Source organism: Stenella coeruleoalba (genome assembly GCF_951394435.1).
Source record: "Stenella coeruleoalba genome assembly, chromosome: 5".
Classification (NCBI taxonomy): Eukaryota; Metazoa; Chordata; class Mammalia; order Artiodactyla; family Delphinidae; genus Stenella; species Stenella coeruleoalba.
Window position 1 is genome coordinate 144,293,519 of NC_137150.1, and position 25,945 is coordinate 144,319,463.

Here is a 25,945-nt window from a genome sequence, read left to right on the forward strand (position 1 = left end):
GTTCCCCCCATGGTGATGTCCTGCAGGAGGCCCCAGCCAGGGTGTGGACATGCAGACAGGAGACGCCCACTCCCTCCCACCCGCTAATCCTCGCTCTCTCCACAGCTTTGTAATTTCCAGGCTGTTGTGCAAATGGACCATAGGTGTAACCTTTGCACTCAGCCTGCTTCTCGACCCTGACCCAGGCGGTGCTGTATCTATCTGTGCTTGGTTCTTTTTTTTTTTTTTACTGCTCAGTGGCTTTCCATTCCTTCCTCCCACAATTTATTTTATTTTACTAACAAATTCTATGTTATTTTTTGTGTATCATTTTACAGAGAGAATTCTGTCTTATTCTTCCACCAGGCTTCACTGTGCAGCGTGGGTCTAGAAAACCATGCAGAGGATCAGTTTTCTTACAGTTGTGTTGTTGTACTCTCCTTACTTTGCAAGGTGGGATTTTTTTTTAAACTATTGTTTCTGAAGCATTTTCTGTGGTTTTTAGATTGAATTGTTAGAAGAAAAATTGAGAGAAAAATCAGATGGACTTAATGAACTGATTATAAAGAAAGAGTTGGCAGATAGACAAGTATTAATCCAGGAAGAGGAGATAAAACGTCTGCAGGAGACGAACGCCAGCACCACGAGAAAACTGATGCAGCTCCAGGGAGAACTGGAGAGACAGCGGAAAGCTGCGAGGGACCTGGAGCAGGCGAGCGTGCGGTCCCAGGGCGGAGGGGGGCGGCCGGGGGGAAGCTGCCGTGGCGGGGCTTCCTTTTCACCGCAGACCCCCAGCTCTGACTGCTCCACTGTGGACACAGGGTCACCAAGCGTGTGGGGGTCTCCCCAGTCCCCGGCGACCCCAGCTGGGTGTCCTGCGACTTAGCTCAACTCTGACACCGTCTACCTGGAGATGGCGTCAGACCCCGCAGCTTAAGGGCTCAGTCCCACAGGACTGTCCCCGCACCCAGATGCCCACCTCGGGTCCAACTTTTATAAGTTGAGGATCCCACGACCCCCTCCTGGGTTTCAACGAATTTGCTAGAGTGGCTCACAGAACTCAAAACACTTTACTTACTGGGTTGCCAGTTTATCATAAAAGGATGCAATTGGGGAACAGCCAGATGGAGGGTGCAGAGGGCAGGTGGGGAGGGCGCACTGACCCAGAAGCTCCTGGAAACCCATCCTTTTGGGTTTTGTGGAGGCTTCATCATGCAGCCACGATTGGCCATTGGTGATGGGTTCACCCTTCAGCCCCTCTCCCCTCCCTGGAGGCCAGGGCTGGGACTGAAAGTTCTGACCCTTTAATCCCATGGTCAGTTCCCCTGGCAAACAGCCCCGGTGGCCTGGGGCTTCCCCAAAGTCACCTCTGTGACACAGACTCAGATGTGGCTGGAGGGGCTTGTTGGGAATGTAGGGCACCTTCATCACTCTCATCGCTCCGGGAGCACCAAGGTGTCAGGCGCTCTGTGCCAGGCATCGGACAGAGACCAGGTGCGTGTTTCTCATTGCACATCACAGTGTCGCATTTAGTGTAATAACATTTCATACCAGTTTTATAGCACTCCTTTGTCTCTCAAGTACTCTTGAGTTTATCGCTAGTAATTAAGTAAATCTTCAAGATTTTAGGTTTAGAAAGCTTATTTTATTAAATACTTTACATAGAGCCTAGTTATAATTATTTTAATTTTTGAGTAAGGAATTTATGTCAGCTCCTCAGTGAAAACACCTCTGGTGATAGTTCTTCTAGTTGTAGTTTGGAATTACGCCTCAGGGATGTGCACGTTCTTGTGTCTAAGAGTTTAAGATGAGGTGGGAAAGCTGCGTGTGGGCAGGTCCCCTGATTGGGAGTGGGGCAGGGCCGTGGCGTAGGAGGGCCTTTCCAGTCAGCGCTGCCCCTCCTTTGAGCATTTAGCCTGAAGGAATCCAAGTTTCTTGTATCTCGTGTCACTGGGGGTTTAAAGGTTACTTGGAAGTCTGAGACTCAATAAGAAATTTTATTTTGGAATCGTTTTGGCCCTAAGAAAACCCTGGCTCAAGGAGGAGAGTTTTATCAGGTGTGTTTGGTTTGAAAATGCTGATGAGAACCACTAGGTGAAGCCCAGGCCCCTTCTTGAGGATGTGCTGTGTGGGAAGGACGTCCAGCACAGGCCCCGTGGCTCCTGAGTCAGCCAGCGGCTCGCTCTGTCCCCCCTTGCTTGGGGACAGTTCTGGGCGGCTCCCTCCTCCAGCCAACAGCTACCGAGCTTACTAGGCACCAGGCTGTAGAAAATGCCTTTTTTTTCCTCTACAAAGTTGGACCATGTGTACAATTTTGGATGCCTATTTCTTCCCCACTTAATGTGCTGTGACCATTCCATCCATAGTAAATGTTCCCTGAAAACTTTTTACTGGGCTGCTAACACTCATTGCGTGGATGTGTTGTCAGCCATTGACCTGTGCTTTGTCAGGTTCTTCCCAGTTAAAACAATTTGCTGACAGTCTGGAGACCCTTTTGGTACCTTGTTGAATAATGACTGGGATAAGTTCCTTGCAGTGGAATCTCGGGCGCACGTGGCGGCTCTATTTGGGCTGCACCCTCCACTAGGCAGGCATCTGCTCTGGAGCATGGCTGGGTCTGTGGATGGTGTGTCTGGCATGTGCAGGTGTGCACAGGTGTGCTCCAGAAGGGCTGAGGATGACCTACACTTTAATAACAAGCTGCAGTTTGAGGCCCCCAATTTCCTGAAACACTTGCCTAAAATAAATCTTTTTTTCTTAAATAGGACAAAGAGGCATTACAGGAACAGCAGATGAGTAACTTGCTCCTGGTGTCCACACTGCAGTCTAAACTGGATGAGGGCAAATGCCTGGGGTCACCTGCGGGCAACCGTCCTGACGATGCAGAAGTCCAGCTGGAGGCGGTGCACAGGACGCTGCTGCAGCATGAGGACGAGGTGCGTGTGGGGCGGGCCTTGTGGGAGTGTCCCCTCACTGCTCCGTGTCTGCTGGTGGCCTCCCCTGCGCTTCTGTGTAGAGGACAGGACATCCAAGCGATACAGTTTGTGGGCTTGTCACTACTGTGTACGCTTTGTAATTTTAACATTTCTATGTGGATTATAGGACAGTAAGTTTTTCTGGCACGTACTTTAAATCTTTCAAAGTGATTTTAATAATTATTAAATCGATTAGAATATTAGATCTTTTTTTTTTTTTTTTTTGCGGTACGCGGGCCTCTCACTGTTGTGGCCTCTCCCGTGGCGGAGCACAGGCTCCGGACACGCAGGCTCAGCGGCCATGGCTCACGGGCCCAGCCGCTCTGCGGCATGTGGGATCCTCCCGGACCGGGGCACGAACCCGTGTCCCCTGCATCGGCAGGCGGACTCTCAACCACTGCGCCACCAGGGAAGCCCGGTGTTTGTGTTTTTGATGTTGAGTTGTATGAACGGTTTATATATGTTGGATGTTACCCCTTTATTGGTCCTAATATTTGTAAATGTTTTCGGCCATGCAGTAGGCTGTCTTTTCATCTTGTCGATGGCTGCCTTTGCTGTGCAGAAGCTTTTAAGTTCATCCAGGTCCCACTTGTTTATTCTTGCTTTTGTTTCCTGTGCTTCAGGAGACAGCACCAAGAAAACATTGCTATAATTTATGTCAAAGAGTGTTCTGCCTGGTTTTCCTTAGCAGTTTTATGGTTTCCGGTCTTGCATTTAGGTCTTTTTCCTTTTTTTTTTTTTTTTTACAGTTTTTATGGAGCTATATATATATTTTTTTTTAACTTATTTTTATTTTTTATTTTATTTTTTTAATTTTTGGCTGTTTGGTTTCGTTGCTGTGCACAGGCTTTCTCTAGTTGCAGCAAGTGGGGGCTACTCTTTGTTGCCATGCGCAGGCTTCTTATTGCAGTGACTTCTCTTGTTGCAGTGCGTGGGCTTCAGTAGTTACAGCACACGGGCTCAGCAGCTGCAGCATGTGGGCCCTAGAGCACGTGGGCTTCAGTATTTGAAGTGCATGGGCTCAGTAGTTGAGGTGTGCAGGCTCTAGGCACGCGGGCTTCAGTAGTTGTGGCTCACGGGCTCTAGAGTGCAGGCTCAGTAGTTGTAGCGCATGGGCTTTGTTGCTGCGTGGCATGTGAGATCTTTCCGGACCAGGGATTGAGCCCGTGTCCCCTGCATTGGCAGGTGGATTCTTAACCACTGCAGCACCAGGGAAGTCCTGTGCACTTAGGTCTTTAATCCATTTTGAATTTATTTTTGTATATAGTATTAGAGAATGTTCTAATTTCATTCTTTTACATGTAGCTGTCCCGTTTTCTCAGCACCACTTATTAAAGAGGCTGTCTTTTCACCATTGTATATTCTTGCCTCCTTTGTTGTTGATTAATTGACCATAAGGATGTGGGTTTATTTCTGGGCTCTGTATTCTGGTCCATTGATCTGTGTATCTGTTTTTGTGCCAATACCATGCTGTTTTGATTACTGTAGCTTCATAGTGTAGTCTGAAGTTAGGGAGCATGCTACCTCCAGCTTTGTTCTTTTTCTCAAATTTTCTTTGGCAATTTGGTGTTTTCTGTGGTGCCATATACATTTGAGGATTATTTGTTCTGGTTCTGTGAAACCTGTCGTGGGTATTTTCATAGGGAGTGCATTAAATCTGTAGATCGCTTTAGGTACGATAGACATTTTAACAGTATTCTTCCAATCTCTGAACGTGGAATATCTTTCCATTTCTTTGTATTATCTTCAGTTTCCTTCATCAGTGTTTTATAGTTTTCAGAGTAGAGGTCTTTCACCTCCTCAGATAAGTTTATTCCTAGTATTTTATTCTTTTTGATGTTTTCTTTCTCTTCTGGTACTTCATTATTAATGTATAGAAAAAGCAACAGATTTCTGTATATTAATCTTGTATCCTTAAACTTTTCTGATTTCAGTTTAGTTCTAATAGTTTTTGGTTGGAAACTTTGGGGTTTTCTATATAAAGTATTAACATCATCTGCAAATAGTGATAGTTTTAGTTTTTCCCTTCCGATTTGGATGCCTTTTATTTCTTTTCCTTGTCTGATTGCTGTGGCTAGGATTTCTAATACTATGATAAATAGAAGTAGCAAGAGTAGGTATTCTTGTCTTTTTCCTGATTTTAGAGGGAAGGCTTTCAACTTTTCGCCAATAATATGATGTTAGCTGTGGATTTGTCATAAATGGCCTTTATTGTATTGAGATCTATTTCCTCTTTACTGACTTTGATGAGAGTTTTTATCATGAATGGGTGTTGAATTGTGGCACATGCTTTTACTGCATCTATTGAGACGATTGTGTGTTTTTATCCTTCCTTTTGGGAATGTGGTGTATCCTATTGGTTGATTTACAGATATTGAATCCTCCTTGCATCCCTGGAATAAATCTCACTTGATCATTGTGTGTGATTTCTTAATGTATCGTTGGATTGGTTTGCTAATATTTTATTGAGGATTTTTACATCTATATTCATTAGAGATACTGCCGTAACTGTCTTCTTTGGTAGTGTCTTTTTTTGGTTTTGGTATCAGGGTACTGATGACCTCAGAGAATAAGTTTGGGAGTGTTCCCTCCTCTTCAGTGTTTTGGAATTGTTTGAAAAGGATAGGGATTAGCACTTCCTTACATGTTTGGTATAGTTCCCCTGTGAAGCTGTCCGTTACTGGACTTGTGATTCTTTTGCTAATTTTTTAAAAGTTGGGTTCATTTTCTTATTGTTCAGTTTTGGGAATTCTTTATATCTTCTGAATACTTTTTTGATATATGATCTGCAGATATTTAACCCACTCTGTGGTTTGTCTCTTCACTCTTCAATAGTGTGTTCTACAGATCAAGACCTTTTTAGTTTTGATGAAGTTCAATTTATTAAATTTTAAATGGGTTATGCTTTTGGAGTTGTATCTAAGAGCTCTTCTCCTAACCCAAGACGACAAAAGTATTCTCTTATGTTTTCACTTAGAAATTTCATAGTTTTGCTTTGTATTCAAATCTATGGTATACTTTATATTTGGGCACATGGATGTCTAATTTTTCCAGCTCTGTTCAAATGCTAATCTTTTTTCCGTTTAATTGCCTTTACACCGTTCACAAAAATCAGTTAACCATATTTATTTAGATATCTGAACTCTGTTCAGTTATATCGATCTAGGTTTCTCTTTCTTTACTAATATCACACTGTTTCTATTTCTATACTTTTACAGTAAGTCTTGAAACCAGGTAATGTAAGTCATCCAACTTTTTCTGTTTACAAATTTGTTTTGGCAATTCTGCTTCCTTTAACTTTCCATGTAATTGTAGAAGCAACAAAGTGATACCTGCAAAAATGTTTTGCTGGTATTTTGATTGGGATTGCATTGAATCTACAGATTGATCTGGAGAAACTTAACATCTTAACAATTTTGAGTCTTCCAAACCATGAACATGGTGTAAGTCTCCATTTATTTGTCTTCTTGGATTTCTTTCAGTGATATGTGGTTTTCAATTTATATATCCTGTATATATTTTGTTAGATTTATATCTAGGTACTTTATTTTTTGTTGTGCTATCTTAAATGATATGTTCATTTAATTTAAAATGTGGTGTGTTTTATTTCACATTAAATTCTAATATGGTAGATTATATTGATGAATTTTCAAATATTGAACCAGCCCTGAATCCCTGGAATAAACTCCACTTGGTCATGGTGTATGGTTCTTTTATATCTGCTGAATTCTATTTACTAGTGTTTTGTTTGTTTGTTTGTTTGTTTGCGGTACGCGGGCCTCTCACTGTTGTGGCCTCTCCCGTTGCTGAGCACAGGCTCCGGACGCGCAGGCTCAGTGGCCATGGCTCACGGGCCCAGCCGCTCCGTGACATGTGGGATCTTCCCGGACCGGGGCATGAACCCGTGTCCCCTGCATCGGCAGGCGGACTCTCAACCACTGCGCCACCAGGGAAGCCCCTTTACTAGTGTTTTATTAAGAATTTATATATTCATCATGGATATTGGTCTGTAGTTTTCTTGTGATACCTGTCTGGTTTTGGTATCAGGGTAATATTGGCCTCACTGAATGAATTGTTCCCTCTTCTGTTTTCTGTAAAAGATTGTTCAGTATTGGTGCTATTTATTATTTAACTCATTACTGATGGGGGGATTTTTGCAGAAACTAACACCTGTGTCCGGTGATTTTTATTTTGGCCAGCCTGAAATAATTCTGTTATTTCAGTAACACTTTGCAGGTTATTACAATGGTTACACCTAATGCACCTGTAAAATCTCCTAATTTTTGTGAAATGTTGTCTTCAGTCTGTTCTACTGTAGAAGCAAAGGAGCATTCTCCAGCACCATGAGTTTCATTTTCATTTTCCGTATTGGAATTAATCACTAAGGTTTTCTGTCTTTTTGTTGATCTAATATTCACATCATCTGAATCAGAACTATATTCTGAAGAATTATCATTTTCTGAGACACTAGTATATATGTTGCTTGGACAATCGGAGAAAGTATCTGCAAAAATTCACTGAAAAATTCTTCTTCACTCAAAATTTCACGAGGCGTCATTTTTGAAAATTTTACATTTATAATATACACAATGTTGGAACAAAAACCTCACAGAGAAAAATGTGAATGATAATGACAGTCGCAAGTTGCGTGATGAACCCTTGGTCCAGTTTAAGCTTGAACATCTTTGCGCAGTGATGTTAGTTGTCTCACTCTCTAAAAACGTACTGATACATCTCCAGTCAATAACACTCGGGTAACAAAAGACGTATTAACATGTCTCCTGTCAATAATGTGTTAATTGTTGAGTAACACCATCTGGGCCTGGCAAGTTCTCTCTTTGTGTTTAAATTACAGATTCAATTTCCTCAATACTTACGGGATTGTTCAAATTAATATTTCGCATTGGGAAGTTTTGGGCCATTATTTATTGAGGTATTTTTTGCATCATTCTCTTCTAGAGCTCCAGTTACAAATACGCCGTACCTTTTACATCGTCCTGTGGGTGTTGGAAGCTGTGTGCAGTTTTTATAATTCTTTTCCTCTGGTGGGATAATGTCTGTGACTCTTCAGAGTTGGAACTCCGTCATGTTCAGGATTTTCTCAAGCCCATTGGAGTGATTTTCTAAATTTCCTATCTTTTTGTTTATCATGAACATGCTTACCTTTATGTGCTCGAACACAGTTATAACATCCTTATTTGCTTCTTCCAGCATTTTTGTCATCTCAGTTTTAGTTGTCACTGGTTGTCTTTTTGTGTCAGAGTAGGCCACGTGATGCTGATTTTTTTTTAAATAATTTTGATTGGCATCCTTGATATTCTGCAAATAATGTTGTGGAAACTCTTGCTTCCCAAAACAGTGAGATTTTTCTTTTAGTGGTAGTCATGTTGGTCGGACTTGAAGTTTGCACTCTGTCTTGCCTGTAGAGATCGCATGAAGTTTGGTTTCCCTTCCCTGCTTCTCCGTCTGTTGTCTTTTTCTCTCCAGAGCCCTGGCAGCCCTGGCTGCCAGTTCCCTCTTCTCGGCCTCATCTGGCTGCACTGCCTGATGGCACAGCCTGAAAGATGGAAACTCCCCCATCTGGTAGCCTTTGCTGCATCAGAATCCCCAGCATGACGTCCTGGGCCTGTAGGCAGGTGGGATGTACCTCTGGGTTTCACGGAGTCGGTCTGCGTGCCCATTGTGGAGCTCCGTGGGCCCTCTGTGACGCCGTGCTCGTGCTGACTCTCCAGATGCCCACAGAATCCGCTGGCTGAGAGAGAAGCACCCTCTGAGCCTCACTCTTAGCTGCCTGGGGTGCGTGGCACTGTGCACTGTCGCATGTCAGAGGCACCACTCCTCCCGCACTCAGGGAGATGCGACACATGTGTTCTGGCCCTTTTTCTGTCTTCTGCAACTGCAGTTCTGTTCTTCCCTCTCTGGGCTTTGTGAGCATCGCTGCGCCTCTGCTTCCTCACTTGCTCCAACTGCACTGCATCTTAGAGGACTTACTTTAGATTTTAGTGCCTTACCTTTTAATACCACTTCCACGTGCTAGCTTTGGTAAAGTGTGATGCTGGTGTTGTGGCTTTGGCGCTTTTGTTGTGCACACGTTTTCATCTCAGTGTGCTGAGTGCGCTGAGTGCATCAGGCCAAACGCATGCAGACAGAGTTACCCCCCCGACTCCCTTCAGTCGTCTGTGGGTGGGGAGACGTGGGTCTGTGCAGCACACAGCGTGGGGCTGGGTAGAGGGTCTTGCCTCACACTGAGAACTTTTCTTTTGCCAACTACATACAGTGGCGTCAGATGTGCTAAGTGTGAGTGTGACGTACAGCTTACGCCATCCAAACCAAAACCAAACATCAGTTTTCTTATTTTTGTTTTCACTATGGGCCAGGTTTGGATTTGTGTTTGAAGTAATGGTTAAGTAGTACTGGTGAAACCAAGAATTGTATGAAACTCTTAATTTTTAGGACGTATAAGACGTTACTATAATCAATTGCTTGAAAATTGTTAACTAGAACACAGATTGGTTAGAACTTTTCAATTTTTTGGTCACTACTATGGATGTAGTCTTAAGAGAATGTCATTTGGAGCCATAATGGCACAGATTTCAATTCTGATTTTCCATTTCCTGTCTTTGTGGTCTTGGCAAGATATTTCATATCTAGATTTCAACTGTCTCATCTTTTAAGTAGGAACAATAACGTTTCTTATCTTAAAATTGTTGAGAATTAGATTAAACAGCACAAGTAGAAGCATCGCTTGATGCCCGCTGTGTTGAGTCCCCGCATGCCCGCGGTGCCCAGCGTGGACAGCCTGCTGTGTGCCCTGGCTCATTCATGTTCTTCATGACTGCAAGCTCCCTCAGCCGATCTTCTCACTTTTACTCCTGTTCTGGTGTTAGAATGACACCTAAAATCTAAATACCCCTTTAGGAAAATCAAACAAATCAAAGTGGTTTAAATGTTAAGAAAATAGACATTTAGAAGGTGGTGAAAACATTCATGTGTAGTGTCATCGACTGAGACGTGGCCAAGTTAGAGTTTCCCCTGAACCCTGGCAGCCGAGGGTTGGGGTCTGTCACAGCGACGGGTGTGGCCTTAATGAAGCGTTTGAACGAGCAGCAAAGCAGCAACTGCAGATGCGAATGTTGACCATTGTGACATGCTTGAAGCAGCTGGGTGTTCTGGGTGTTCTTCAGATCTTGGTGTCATTTGGTGATGATGTTAGTTACTTCCACAGCTACTCTTAAGATGCGACGTCTCCACTTCTGTAAGAACGGGTTCAGGCCCAGCTGTAAGTGGAAAGGGGAACTTCTGAAGTTGATGTATGTCATTTGCCTCTGAAATGTGCTTTTTCTTCAGGTTTTGTATAACAGAAGTTCTGAAATTGAGGAGCTGAAATCCATTATTGAGAATTTGCGAGAGAACCAAGAGAGGTTACAGAAGGATAAAGCACAGGAGATTGAACAGCTCCATGAGGTCATCGAGAAACTGCAGAGGGAGCTCCCACTCGGGGGACCCGCAGCGCCCCAGGCCGGTGATGGCAGAGCCGCCAGCCTGCAGAGCGAGCTGCTGGGCCTCCCGGCTGAAGGAACCAAGGCCTGCGCGGAGCTGGAGGGCGAGCTGCGTGCCGCCCTCGAGGCCAAGGAGGCCCTGAGCCGGCTGCTGGCCGAGCAGGAGCGCGGGCACGGCCAGGCCCTCGAGGCCCTCCAGCAGCGCCTGCAGGCCGCAGAGGAGGTGGCCGTGCGGCAGCTGGCCGCGTCGGGGCCCGGCGCCGCCCTCAGGGAGGCCGAGGTCCAGGCCCTGGCCTCCCAGATCCGCGAGTTCGAAGCTGCCCTGCGAGCCAAGGAAGCAAAGATCGCAGAGAGAGAGTTAGAAATCGACGCTCTGCACCGGCAGAAGTCAGCCCACTCTGCCGAGCTGGAGGCCATCCTGGCGGCCGTGGCCCGCTTCCGCTGCGCCCTAGAGCAGCAGCTCCTGGCGGCCTCTGGGGAGCCCCCCGAGCTGCAGCGGCTCCGGGCGCAGTGCGTCCGCCTCAGCTGCCGGCTGCAGGCGCTCAACCAGCGCTTCCTGAGGTGCCAGAGGGAGCCGGACGAGCGGCAGGCGCACGGGGCCCAAGTGGCAGGCAGTTCCGGAGGGTGGGCATCCTGGGGAGAAGAGGCCTCCTGCCACGAAGAGGTGGAACAGGATGTGTATGGCAGGTGGCTGGCTGAGGCCCCCCACGGCCATGGCGGTAACCCACAGGTGGGCTCCTTCTTCATCAGGCCACAGGTGGTGCAGCCTCTTTGTGCAGAGAGCTGTGTGCACGTGGGGAGCCGGGGTGTGTCTGGGGATCTGGGGGTGCACGTGGGGACCTGGGGTGTGTCTGGGGAGCTGGGGGTGCAGGTGGAGGGTCAGGGTGTGTCCGGGGAGCTGGGGGTGCAGGTGGGGAGCTGGCATGTGTCTGGGAGCTGGGGGTGCAGGTGGGGATCTGGGGTGTGTCTGGGGAGCTGGGGATGCGGGTGGGGAGCTGGCGTGTGTCTGGGATCTGGGGGTGCGGGTGGGGAGCTGGGGGGCAGCTGTGCTGTGTTCCGTGTCTGCTGGGGGCCGTCTTCGCGGCTTGCCCAGCTCCAGCACCTGCTGACCTGCTGTGCGCACCGCTGGTCTCCTGCTCCATGCATGTGTGTGATTCTGGCCCTGAGCTGTGGGCTCTCCCTCGGGGCCTGCTGGCTGGTGCTCCGGCTGCAGAGCTCCTGGGACTCTGAGGTAGCGTCACTGCACTTCTGACTTCGCGATGCCTTCGGCTGTGTGCTCATAAGCATTGTCCTTGTTTTCTCTGCTCGTCACAGAGCCCTATTAAGGAGGACCCGCAGCTGGCCAAAGCCCTGCCGACGTTGACCCGCGCAGGTCTCAGCCAGCAGGACAGCGTGATGTCGGTGCTCGCGGTCTGCCAGCGGCAACTGGAGTCTGAGCTGCTGTTAGTGAAAAAGGAAATGTGCCTGCCTGCAGAGAGCGGAGTGTCGGGAACAGCGAAGGTGCCTGGGCATGTCGGGGGTTGCGGGGGCACAGGACACGGCAGCTGGTCGCGGGTAGACACCCCCTCAGCGTCTTTGCTGCGACGGCAGGTTACGAGGACCGCAGCCAGGGGCGCCTTCTCCAGGCCCGCCGCTCTGGCAGTGCTGGTCAGATCCGTTTTGAGATTTCCCACGTGTTTGGTTTAAACGCGCATTTCCCACGGTCTAATCAGCTGTGAAAAGTGAGCAGTCAGTTCCTTTTTCCTCATAGTTGATACCAGTAGGATTTAACTGGGCTTCAGGGCTTGTGTCTGGATTTTCCGTGTGAGGACAGTTGCCCACAGCTGTGCTGCCTCCACAGCCTCATCACTTGCAAAGGCTTCACGTTTATTGCTTGAACCTCAGGCGTTTTCCCTACATGTTTTCACTTGTCCTCCCAGCAAAGAAGAGCAGAGTAATCTACGACTCAACAGTTTTAAATTCTGATCACCAGGACAGAAGCTACAAGAAGGCTGCCTTTTCTTTTCCAGGGTGGGGAGGGTGCAGGTCGGCAGCATCAAATTGTTGCAGAGCTGAGATGTTTGAGAACCAAAAGTGGGTTTGGTTCTGCAGCCTGCTCAGATGCGGGCTCTCGTGAGCCAGTCACCCTGCTGGTGTGGACGCTGCACACTTCGCTGGGTGTTCCAGCCCCTCATCTCCTGGGGGCGCTCCTGGGATGTGCCACGGGCCACGTGCACCGTGTTGGAAATTGGAAGATTCTGAATCCCACAGCACACAGGGCTCTGGGCCTGGGTCTGCAGGGTTTTTTTCTTTTTTCTTTTTTTTTTGGTACGCGGGCCTCTCACTGTTGTGGCCTCTACCGTTGCGGAGCACAGGCTCCGGACGCGCAGGCTCAGCGGCCATGGCTCATGGGCCCAGCCACTCCGCGGCATGTGGGATCTTCCCGGACCGGGGCACGAACCCGCGTCCCCTGCATCCGCAGGCAGACTCTCAACCACTACGCCACCAGGGAAGCCCTGGGTCTGCAGTTTTGATAGAGGAAGCCTGCATCTGATGTCATGTGTTTATCAGATGCCCTCAGGAAATACATTGTTTGGAGAGAACCTTCACCTACTCTGTGTAGCAAACTTGTCTCAGCATCCTTATGATAAGAGCATTTCTTTAAATTCTTAAAAGAGAGCTCGGCCCTGGGATATCCTGAGCTGGTCGCCAAATTTTTAGGAGTTACACGCTGACAAGGAAATTCCAAATTCATTCCATAAATTACAATTTTGTGTTTTCCAGTGTTTGCATATAGAACCTTCCAGGCCTTTTTCCTTAAAAAAACCCAAAAACAAGAAACTTACATCCTCAATAAATTGCCACAGAAATAGGTTATAACAGTTGCCTCTTTTTGTGTCGTGTGTGGCAAAATACATGTACAATTTACATCTTAATCATTTTTAAACGTATAGTTCAATCGTATTAAATACGTTTATAATGTGTGACCATGCATCTCCATAGCTCTTTTCATCTTGTAAAACTGAAACTACTCATTTAAACAATGACTCCCATTTCCTCCTTCCCCCAGGCCCTGGCAACCACCGTTATGCTTTCTGTTTCCGTATGATTTTTGAGATACACTAAGTGTTTACATAAGTGGCATCTCACAGTATTTGTTTTTTTGTGTTTGACTTATGTCACTCAGCATAATGTAATGTCATCAAGGTTCGTCTATGTCATAGCAGGTATCAGAATTTCCTTCCTTTTTAAGGCTGAATAATATTCCATTGTATGTATACACCACAGTATGCTTATCCACTCATCTGTCGATGGACACTTGGTTTGCTTCCACTTTTTTTTTAATAAATAAACAAATTTATTTATTTATTTATTTTTTCAGCTGCGTTGGGTCTTTGTTGCTGCATGCAGGCTTTCTCTAGTTGCGGCGAGCGGGGGCTACTCGTCGTTGCCGTGTGCGGGCTTCTCATTGCGGTGGTTTCTCTTGTTGCAGAGCACGGGCTCTAGGGCGCGCGGGCTTCAGTAGTTGTTGCATGCGGTCTCAGGAGTTGTGATGCATGGGCTTAGTTGCTCCACAGCATGTGGGATCTTCCCAGAACAGGGCTTGAACCTGTGCCCGCTGAATTGGCAGGCGGATTCTTAACCAGTGCGCCACCAGGGAAGTCCTGCTTCCACGTTTTAACTGTTGTGAATAGTGCTGTTATGAACATGGATGTGCAAATATCTCTTTGGGACCCTGCTTTCAGTTCTTCTAGGTATGTACCCAGAACTACAGTGGCTGGATCATATGGTAATTCTACTTCTCATTTTTTGAGGAACTGCTGTAGTGTTTTCCACAGTGGCTGTACCTGTTTACATTCCCATCAAAAGTGTACAAGAGTTCCAAGTTCTCCACATCCTCACCAATATTTGTTACTTTCTGGTTTGTTTGTTTTTGATAGTAGTCATCCTAATGGGTGTGAGGTGTATCTAATTGTAGTTTTGATTTGCATTTCTCAAATGACTAGTGATAGTGGATATCTTTTCAAGTATATGTTCTTTGGAGAGATGTCTGTTCAAGTCCTTTGGCAAATTTTGAATCAGGTTGTATGTTTTTTTGACTGAGTTTTACAAGTTCTTTATATATTTCTGGGTATATTAATCCCTTATTAGGTGTATGATTGGCAAATATTTTTTCCCATTTTGTGGGTTGCATTTTTACTCTGTGGATAGTGTCTTTTTTTTTGGCTGAGTTGGGTCTCTGTTGATGGGCGCGGGCCTTCTCTAGTTGCGGCGAGTGGGGGCTATGCTTCGTTGCGGTGTGCGGGCTTCTCACTGCGGTGGCTTCTCTTGTTGTGGAGCACGGGCTCTAGGTACATGGGCTTCAGCAGTTGTAGCATGTGGGCTCAGTAGTTGTGGCTCACGGGCTCTAGAGCGGAGGCTCAGTAGTTGTGGTGCATGGGCTTAGTTGCTCTGCGGCATGTGGGATCTTCCCGGACCAGGGCTTGAACCCGTGTCCCCTGCATTGGCATGCGGATTCTCAACCGCTGCGCCACCAGGAAAGCCCCTCTTCTCTTGTGTTTAATTGATTTTTTAAAATGGTGAAATGGTTAAATTCCTTTCTCACTTCTCTTTGTGTATATTCTTTTGTTATTTTCACGTTTAGCATCCTAACATAAAGCACTCTGACTTGAATTTATACCAGCTTAAGTTTAAGAACACATAAAAGTGTTCCTTTGTAGCTCCATCCCCACTCCTTTTGGTTTTTGATGTAACAAATAGCCATCTTTATACTTATGTGCCTTTAAACATAAACTAATAATCCCTTTAAGTGCATTAATCTTTTAAATTATGTAGAAAACAACACGTGGAGTTAGAATCTAAAGTTACAGTAATACTTTTAGACCAATAACTTAGGAATATGTATATTAGTCTTTTAGTTCATGATGAAAACAAAAAGCATAGTTATAGACCATTGTTACAATAACGTTAGCTTTTATAACTGCCCATGTTTTTACCTTTATTAAGGTCTTTATCTCTCCATACAGCTTTGAGTTACTGTCTAGGGTTCTTTCATTTCCCCTGCCGGACTCTCCTGAACGTTTTTTACAGGGCGGGTTTTAGTGCTAACAAGATCCCTCAGCTTCTGTTTATCTGGGAACGTCTTAATTTCTAACCTACTGTTGATGGAGCTTTGCTGTACTTAGGGTTCTTAGCTGACAGTTCTTTTTCTTTTAGCACTTTGACTGTATTGACCTACTGTTCTCTGGCCTCCAAAGTTTCTGGTGGAGAAATCTGTTGATAAGCTTATCGAGGATCCTTTGTATGTGACAAGTCACTTCTCTCTTGCTGTTTTCAAGATTTTCTCATTGTCTTTGGCTTTGTGTAAGTTTGATTATTATATGTCTTTGGTGTGGGTCTATTTGAGTTCATCTTACTTGGAGTTTGTCGAGTTTCCTGGGTATTTATGTTCATATCTTTCATCAAGTTTGGAAAGTTTTCATTCATTATGTCCTCATATATTCTCTTTGCTTCCTTCTCTCTCCCTTCTTTTGGGACTCCCATTATGTGTATGTTGGTTTGTTCGGTGGTGTCCCATAGTTACCTGAGGCTCCACTTACTTTCCTCAATCTTTTTTTTTCTTTTCCCCAGACTTGATAATTTCCATTGTTCTGTCTTCGCATCCACTGAATCTTTCTTCTGCCTTCTCATATCTACCTTTGAATCCCTTTAGTGAGTTTTTAATTTCAGTTATACTTTTTAACTGCAGAATTTCATTTCTTTTTCTTTATTGATATTTCTATTTTGTTCATGCTTTTTTTTTTTTTTTACTTCACATTTTCCTTAGTTCTGTGAGCATCTTTAAGAAGGCTGTGTTAAAGTCTTTGTCTAGTAGATCCATCATCAGGTCTTTTTCAGGGATGGTTTCTGTTGACTCACTTATTTCCTATGCCTAGGCCATACGTCCCTGTTTTTGATTTTTGTTGTTGTTGTTGAACACTGAATATTTTTAATCTATTAATGGGATAAATCTAGAAATCAGACTCTCCCTCTTTCTCAGTATTTACTTTTTTGTTGTTGTTGTTACTGTGTTTTTTTTTTTTTGGTTGATGTCTTTGTGCTAAGGATCAGCTTGAGATGTAAACTTAAGTTCTCAGATCCTTTCTGAGCCTGTGCCTTTACCCAGGCACACGCATTCACTTTAGAATTTCCTCTGTATATGCAGTTGATTTTGAATGTCCTAGTTTTAAATTTTTCCCCAAAGGGAAAAAGAGAAAAATGCAGTGGTGGGGAAAAAGGGGCACCAGTCCTTTCAATCCCCTGGAAGTCACTTCAGCCAGAAGGGCAGGGGCTGGAACAGTTGGGGGCAGGTGCAACAGCCGTGGCCTCCTGCCTCTCTGCCTGCTCCTCTGTGAGCAGAAGCAGCGTTCAGAGCCGATTCCCAGTTTTTGGAGGACAGGGTCCTTTTTGCCCACCCTACGTCCTGCAAGATGCTCCAGGGACACACGCACAGCTGCCTCCTGGGTCCTGGGGTGGGGGATGGGTAGCTGTTCCTGTGCTAAGAGCTGAGAGCAGTTTAACCCTCCAAACCTTCCCCTGGAAGTTGCAAGCCTTCAGCAGACTGCAGACTTCCAGAATAGTTACATTGGGCACGTTCTGCCAGTGCAGTAGTTGCCCAGGCGGGAGAGGGGTTCCCGGTGCTGCCGGCTCTGCCATCCTTCCAGGAGCCTCTCCAGCAGTTGCCTTTTAGGCAATGAGCTTCAAGCCTTGAGTCTGTCTTTCATAGGATTTTAAAAAACTTGAAATCTTAAGAGTCTAGAGGGACAAAGGGCTCATCATGGAATCTCATCCTTAATTGTTCAGACAGTCTCTGAAATTGGCTCATAAATAACAAACGTGACAACATGTAATTCACTTATTTTACTGTATGCATGTTCTTTTTTACCTGTAGGGTAAGGAAAAACTACTGGAAGATTGTCAGCTGCGGAAAGTTGATCTCATAGATCAGGTGAAACAACTTCAAGAAAAACTGAACCATCTGGTACATTGCATGAGCTTCCAAAACGTCAGGACAGAGGACTTGAAATATCAACAGGCATTGGAATCTCCACATGTTTTAGAAAATAATGCGAGTGATAGTTCCAGTAACAGTGAAGAAACTGACAGATCATCTCCTGTTGATGCCTTTAATGTCACATGGGATCTAGTTGACATTATTGGAAATCAAGATTCGTTGATACAAAACGAGGTGCCAGATACTTCCACAGGAGAGCAGGTTGCTTTGCAAGACAGGTCACTCTGCTCACAGGGGAGCTTGTACGGGTGTTCCCGTGACCTCTCCCACACCCAGGGGACCAAGCCCTTGAAGAAAGTGCTCAGGACGATGGACCTGTCCTCCTGGAGCTCGCCTGAGGTCGTCAGGAAGGACTCAATCTCTGAGCGCCCCCCCAGCCTGCCCCTCACACCCTGCTTGGATGCCCTGAGCCAGTGCAGTCTGGACACCTCCCTGTGGGACGGGACGAGCACCCAGCTGCTCCAGGCTGACCAGTTGGGGCTGCTTTGTTACCCGGGCGAGTCAGTGGCAGGAACGGCCCCTAAGTGGGCGGGGTCTCCGTTAGCTGCAGACGGGGCCCCCTCCACCGACCACCATGCTCAGCGGGTGCCTGTGGTAAGTGGTCTCCCTGGGTGCTGTCCTGGTTTGGGTCCATGGGATGCCCAAGGCCCCAGTGTGTTCCCACTGGGTTGTGTCTACGTGGACGGCAGGGTCACAGCTGCAGTCGTTGTTGGCTCACCTCCTGTTGTGGCCTGTTGGCCAGGCCTGTGTGAGCAGTCCCCTGGTCAGCAAGTGTAGGGACAGTCAGCGTTCTGCAGGATGGACCCAAGTCTACTGTCACAGGAACATTCACAGCACTTTGGTTGTTTTTAAAAATACATGAAATGCATTACTCTTACTCAGAAATTCACCGCAGGCCTCACTTTGCTAACTCACACTGGCTCTGGGAAGTATGATCATAAACCTGTCTTCATGTGTGGTCTGCCTATGGGCTCTTTGTCTGGAAGATGTTCTTTAGTTTTATTTTCAGTTCTATATCATGTTTAACAGGTTCTACATATAATGTTATTAATTTCAAGAACACTTCAATATATTATTTTTGGGTTAGATTATATTTTATCTAACATAACTTTGAGATTTTGTGTATCTTAGATAAAATGAAAAATAAATTACGGGATATGTGTAATTTAAGGTATCCATATACGACCACTTCATATCCATATGCTTCCATTTCATATCCATATGCTACTACATCGTGCAGAATTTTGAAAATCTGAAATATTTGCCAGGGACTTTGTCAACTATTCCTAGAGAACTGTGGGTGAACTTGATTAAATTATTATGAGCGTATGGCCTCGTGTCCACAAGCTGTGAACACTTTGAGTTCTGTGTGGGAAGATGATAAATTCAGGACTTAGCAAGTTTTCCATCTGGCAAGTTCAGTTCCATGATATAACACGTTATCATTTTATGACCATTTAAACATCTGCCTATTTGAACAGGAGAAAGATGTTGAAGATTTTATCATAACGTCTCTTGATTCTCAAGAAAAGTCAAGATCACCTCCTCTTGGGTTAGAAGGAAAAAGCGATGGAAAAAGTGAGTCAGTCACAAACTTTATTTTTACAGCTTCAGAGTATAGAATGGTGCAGAGTCCCTGTGCCCCCCTCGCACGTCCCGTGTTAACTTGCAATGTTGCGTGTGCACACTCTGCCTCTCTCTCTCTCTGTGTCTGTCTCCCTCTGGGTTTTTGCTCTGTTACTTGAGGGCCTGATGTCGTTTGACTCCTGAGAAGGTCCCTGTGTATTTCATGGCGTCCAGTCCACGCCAGGACATCCGCCCTGACCCAGGGCAGCATCGCGTCCGCATACTTCACTGAGATTTTGTCCCGTTAGCGCTCTCTACAGAAACAAGCAGTGGCTGCCACCGTGCATCCAGGTGTCCTTTGCGGGCTGGAGGCTGCTGAGAGCAGGCCAGGTGCCTGGCGCAGTGCTCGGGCCTGGACCCCACGAGGGCTGGTATGTTCGCGGCGGTCGGCATGTTTGCATCTCGTGGGACTCCGTGAGCGCCCTGGCGGTGCCGTGCTCTTCATGTGGGTCAGTTTAGACTCCGCAGTTGTGTTGCCAGGTTTCATCCTGTTCCTTCTGAATGGCCGATGTCCTGGGTAGGTTTTCGAGACCCTGGGACGTTCTGTCCTCAAGCTCGGACCCACTTGGCCTCCATTGATGGTTCTTGGTGGTCTTGCCTGGATCCTTGTCACTGATGGCTGTCACACCGTGACTTTCTAACCTTATACTTTCTTTTATAATTGTTAGATTTTTACAAGTCAGTCACCTCAAGGTGTTTTGACTTTTGAAAAAAGTCACCATTGGCTCATTGGGTGCTTTTGAGGACAAGGCAGCGTGAAGTCCAGTTCACTGGCCATGTTGGCATTTGCGGAATGGGGCCAACAGCTTTTCAGCTGGTGCTCTCACTTCTTCCCAGCAGTAGCCACGTGATGTAACAATTTGAGCAGTTCTGTGAGGTGCGTCCCAGGAGCAGCCTCTCGTCCAGTTTCCCTGCCTGGAGTCTCCGTTTCCTGAGGATATCATGTTCAACTTTCAGAAATTTGCTCTAGTATTTATTATTTATGCAGCACACGCCACACACCTCCCTTCCCGTCTCCCTAAAATGGCCCCACCTGCCCTTTCTGCCCCATCACTGCCGAGTGTCTGCACTTCGAGGATGCGTGTTTGAGTGCAGGAATGCGCTGCCCATGACGGCCTTCCCTGCATCTTGGACGTGGTCCTTGCTTTCCGGGTTGGACCCCCCTACAAGTTTCTGGAGGCAAAGCGTGTGCCGGGTACTTTGTGTGTGAACATTGACATCTTCCTGATGTCGGCATCTTGGACTTGGGCTTGACCCTGGGTGGGGAGTTGGGTTCCTTCAGAGCATGGAGCCCGCCGTCCTGGACCCGGGTGTCATGAGAGCAGCGCATGGTCCCCTGGAGCACGTCCTCCCACCCTGAGAACTCTGCTTCGTCCTTTGGTCATTTCCCCCACAGTTTTGTCTCGTCTGTCTTGTTAATTCTTATTGATCACATATTGGACCTCTTGTACTAATTTTTTCTCATTTTCCATGTTTGTATTCTTGTTCTCATTTCTAAGGGATTTTTCAGAGCTTTACTTCTTAAGCTTTGTATTGACTCTTTTTATTTTTGCTGTTTTAGTTTCTGACTAGTCCTCTTTCCTAACCCTAACCCTTGTTTCCCGAACGATACTCCCCTTCTTATTTCTCTGGGGATGCTCTGATTTTTCTGATGTTTTCTTCTGTTTGCTGCCTTTACTCTGTTTCTTCCACACTTTCTCTGAGTCTCTGTTTCTCTGTCTTTTGTGTTTGAATGCCCCCGGCACGTTTGAGAAGGTAGGCTTCTGAGCGGGCAGCCGTGAACGGCTCACTGGATGGCAGCTCTGTGCTCAGAGGGGCCTTGCCGATGGCTCCACGAGACCCACCTGCCCTCCCCGAGCTGTGTGCTGGTGGGGATGGTGGGCTCTGCTTTCCCACCGTGTGCCTCCTTCCGTTTTCCAGAGTGTGTGCTTCCTAGCCTTCCTGGACTGGCCACAGTTCAAGGCTCAGGAACAGCTCAGGGAGCTGCATGCTTCCGAGAGGTTAGGAGTTCTATTTTGAGGCCCCTCCCATCAGACAGAGGCTCCTGGAGTCTCGAATTTGAGACTCTGTTGAGGGCTCCCCAGCCAGGCTGCCCGGTCCGGGCTTTTCTGCACCCACCCCCAGATCAGGCGCCCCCGCCCCACGGCCAGGTGATTCGGGCCTGTCCTCCCACTCAGCCCCCTCCTCGTGTCCCGCTGCCCCTCTCGTCCGTCCTCCGAGGCGCTCGGCACAGTTGCCAATTTGCCCCGTCTGTGGGGGGTGAGGAAACATGTATCTCATCTGTGAAAATGAGCTGAGCTGCCAGGAGGGTTTATGTTCAAATCACGGACATTAACATGCTAAACGTGCAAAATGTACGTTTTCTTACTTAACGTGTGTAGCTCTCAGCTTACGTTTTTATGAAACATTTTTACTGTCTGGGGGCGTCCATCGATGTTTCCTTGGTGAGAGGGCCTGGCCGTGGCTCTCCCGGTGCTTCGGGGCCGTCCCCGAGGATCGCCACCAGAGTCGCGGGTCTAGGCCCTGACTCTGCGGTGTGTTTCTAGGTGATGGCGCGGGGTTTGGAAAGGCACTAAGCCGAGACTCGGGAAGACCGGGAGCACCCACTGCTGGTCCCGCAGCGCCTCTCACCCCCCGGGGGTTCCGACGGCCGCTGGGCCTCAGGAAGCAGAAGGAAGTCCATCCGAAGCAAGTGAAGGTACTAGCCGGTGGGGAGCAGGGGAGGGGGCTCGAGGGGCCTCCCCTCTGGCCCGTCAGCAGCTGCGCTGGCCTCAGCCCTGCTACGAGTTTGTGCCTTGTGTAGCGGCTCAAAGGGGGGAGATGCGCCGCTGTGGCAGGACCGCAGGGACGGTGTCCCAGGTGGGGCCTGGCCACGCTCGGGGGCCGCGGGCGCTGTGGCCGGGGGCGGCTCCTCCCGCAGCGCCTGTCACAGCACAGCGCCCAGAGGGCCTGCACGCGTGGCGCTGTCCCGAGTCGCAAGGCGAAACTGGATTGGTCTTCCTGAGTGTCGTTCAGGTGCCAGACCTCGTGACCCTGTTTTGGGAAGCAGTTGTGGTTTTTGCTTGTTTGGCTTTGGAAGCTTTCCCAGGATGCTTTGAGGGTTCTCTAATTCAGATAGTAAGTGTTCCCAAAGGAAATGATTTTGATGTTAAGTAAAATCTTCTCTGAAATTGTATTTGAAATGAAACTGGTCTTATTCCTTTAAGAATTGAAATGGAGCCGTATCTTCTAGCTGTTTTTCTTTTTGTGCATTCCTCAATTTTTTATATGACATAAATACTAGAATTCCTAATTTTTAAGGAAAACGTTTGGTTGTTAATGACAATGTTTCATGCTTAGGCTTTGAGGTTTAATACTTGATCCTTAGTTATTAAAAAAGCAAAGAAAGAAAGAGACCTAGCAGAGGCCCTGGAGCCTTTTCCGGACGTGCTGTGGCAGCAGGAGAGAAAGTCAGGAGCGGCCACCCCGCAGCAGCCTGTTGGGTCAGTCGGCCAGCTTGTGTGTCCCTGCCGGCCCCTCTGCTGCACCATCCTCAGTGGGGCGCGGGGGCCACTCGCCGCGGGGCCGAGTCTCAGGAGCCTCGTGTGGTCGCGGCTCTGGCCGCCCTGAGGCCGGCCACGCTGGTGAAGGGCCGTCACGCCGGGAAGCGCGTGTCAGCTGGGCAGACGGGCCCCGCGAGGGGCGACTGGTTCACGTGCGGCTGTGAGACTGCAGGCCGAGGCCCCCTGTGACTCCGGGGTCCTCAGGGCAGAGGCTCCGGGATCTCACGGCCTGACTGTGCCCGTGGCCCGGGGGCCGTTCCACGTCTGTCCTCCTGGCTGCCGTGCGCCCGGTTGGCGAGGGCGGAGGACCTCGCTCGTCACAGCTGTTCTTTTCCAGAGGTGTTTTTCAGAACACCTTTTTTTGTCCTTATATGACCCAGGAGAAGGTGTTTACGGCCTGCGGCCCGGTCCACTATACAGCCTCCCCACCCCTCCTTCCCGGGGCTGTGATTTGTGTCCGTTCTGTATCACATACATTGTTTTTAAAGTGAAATTGCTACAGAGCGTTAAAGACGGCCGCTTGTAAAGTAAACACAGTACACAGTTTGGCGTCTAGCGCTTGTATGTTACTGTTCCACGGTTTTGGTCACGTCATTAGAGTTAGAGGAAGACCTGTTTCTAGTTAAGTAACCAGTCATTCTTTGTCACAGGCCTCTTCGTTGCTGTTTTTCTGTTTCCCTAACGTGCCCCTTGCGGGAACCTGTGTTGACACGCAGTGTGAGGACGGTCACAGTCGCTTGTGCCCTGCATTGGCCGTAGCACCAGCCATCCAGAAGGGTGGCCCTGGGTGGGGTGCACCTTCCTCTCTCAGCCTCCGTGGGCAGCACAGAAGGCTGGCGTGCACGTCCCAGGTCCCATGTCCCATCACTCTGTAACTACCACTCCAAATCCTGGGGGGGTGGAAGACCCCTTCCTGTGTTCACATATTCTGGGCGCCCCCAGGGGCGTGAGAGGGCTGCAGTGGCCAGGAGCTGGCCTGGTACCATCCGCAGGTGCCTTTCCCCTGAGGTGTTCCTGTGCAGTTCTCGGGTCTCCCTCCTGGTGGGGCGCTGTGGTCCCGGGAGGGCCGGGGAGGTGCCTGGCGTCTTGCTGACTTGGCTGTAGATTTCCCTGAGCTGAGCATCTTCTGTGAGGGCGCAGGCGGGATGGCTGGGTTGTGGGGCCTTTGCTGGAGCAGCTTGCCCAGAAGTTCACTCGTTCAAAGCTGGTTTACTTGTCTGTGGCAGCTACGGGGAGGAAGGTTTGAGAACCTCACGGTCAGAGCAGCAGCTCTGGTCTCTGGTGCAAAGGCCGTGGGGGCGGCCTGGTGAGCCTTGGTGGGTGACAGCGGGGCAGTGACGGTGAGAGGTTTCAAGCTGCTTCTCCTTCTCTCTGAAATGTTTGTCCGTTTCAGGCTTTGCTGCAGATGGTGTGTGACGAGAGCCACCACATCCTGGCCCTGTCCGAGTACCGTGGACCCCCGAGCATGCTGAGCAGGGGCGAGCCCAGCGCCCCCCTCGGGTGCCTCACGACGGGGGGCCAGGGCCTGCTGGAGGCAGCACCAGCTCCCAGGGAGCATCCCACCCCAGGACCCCCAAAGGGGGAGAAGGTAACAGGCCTTCTAGATACAGAAGAGAAGCAGTGGGCATGGACCTGGTTGAGGGCTTTTCTTGGCCCCAGAAGTGGGAGTAGAGGAGCAAGAGGCGGGTCAGCGGCAGGCAGGGAGGCCATGCCTGGTCAGCCACCCTCCCACTCGCGTTCCCTGGGCTCCAGCCTCCAGGAGAGGCTGCGGGGAAGGGGCCGGCTGGAGCCCTGCAGGGAGGCTCTGGATGGAGAGATGGGTATGGGGGCCGGGCCGAGGGGCAACCTGGAGGTGAGGGCCAGATGCTGAACCGTGTGCAAGGAAGCCAGCCGGCCATGGAGTGTGGACGGAGCAGTGGGCAGACCCCCAACTTTAGGGAAGGGGGCAGGTGGGCCCAAGCAGGTGGCCAGGAGGCAGCCAGCCCGTGTGTGGCCCGTATAGACACTGCCCCCTGCGTGGACACTAACCCTAACTGTAACCCGTATAGACACCGCCCCCTGCATGGACATTAACCCTAACCCGGCACACACACATGCACACGCACCCCGCCCCTGCACACACATGCACACACCCCACCCATGCACACGCCCCCACCCTTGCACACACACATGCCCCTCACACACACGTGCAAACCCTACCCCCGCACACACGCACACGCACCCCACCCCTGCACACACACACGCACCCCGCCCTTGCGCACACATGCACACACCCCACCCCTGCACACGCATGCACACACCCCACCCCTGCACACACACATGCACACACACATGCAAACCCCCACTCCTGCACACACACACACGCCCCCACCCTTGCAGACACATGCACACACACGCCCCCTGCCCCTCACACACGCACATGCACACACACACCCCTGCACGCACACGCACCCCACCCTTGCATACACACGCACACACCCCACCCCTGCACACATGCACACGCACCCCGCCCCTGCACACACACACATGCAAACCCCCCACCCCTGCACACATGCACACACCCGCCCTTGCACACACGCACACACCCCACCCCTGCACACACGCACACACCCCACCCCTGCACACACACGCACACACACACGTGCAAACTCCACCTCTGCACACGCGCACACGCCCCCCACCCCTGCACACACACACCCCACCCACGCACACGCACCCCGCCCCTGCACACACATGCACACACGTGCGAACCCCCACCCCTGCACACACGCACACGCCCCCACCCCTGTACACACACGCCCCCAGCCCCCCCCACACCCGCCCCTCACACACACACACACACACATGCCCCCCGCCCCTCACACACACACGCACATGCACACACACACCCGCCCCTGCATACACACACACGTACGCACACACACGCCGCCCTCGCCCCCACGCACATGCACACCCGTGCACACCCCCGCCCCTGCACACACACACACACGCCCCCCGCCCGTCACACACACGCACACGCCCTGCCCATGCACACACACACACACATCCCCACCCCTGCACACACATGCCCCCCGCCCCTACACACACACATGCACATGCTCCACACATGCACACGCGCAGGCACACGCGCACACACACTGTCTCCGCCACGCAGACCTGGCCTCCCCTGGACCCGGGGCTCATGTGCAGCGGCCGGAAGGGAGGTTTGCTTGCTGACATTTACTCTGTCTTACCTCCCTGTCGTGTTGGGGGGGTTCTCTGCCCAGAGCTGGCTCCTCGTGCCCCTAGGCG

General features: G+C 49.1%; 1 protein-coding gene across 1 annotated transcript in view; it reads left to right on the forward strand.

Annotated features, from left to right (window-relative positions):
• Positions 1-221: 221 nt before the first annotated feature.
• The window catches only part of LOC307187415 (pericentrin-like), a 43,821-nt gene continuing 18,097 nt past the window's right edge, over positions 222-25,945 (forward strand). The window contains exons 1-8 of the mRNA XM_079923452.1: positions 222-691; positions 2,745-2,915; positions 10,302-11,183; positions 11,768-11,953; positions 17,364-18,080; positions 18,968-19,064; positions 21,659-21,810; positions 24,048-24,242. Coding sequence (XP_079779578.1) covers positions 635-691; positions 2,745-2,915; positions 10,302-11,183; positions 11,768-11,953; positions 17,364-18,080; positions 18,968-19,064; positions 21,659-21,810; positions 24,048-24,242 — 2,457 coding nt within the window. The 5' untranslated portion in view covers positions 222-634. The remainder of the gene's footprint in view (positions 692-2,744; positions 2,916-10,301; positions 11,184-11,767; positions 11,954-17,363; positions 18,081-18,967; positions 19,065-21,658; positions 21,811-24,047; positions 24,243-25,945) is intronic.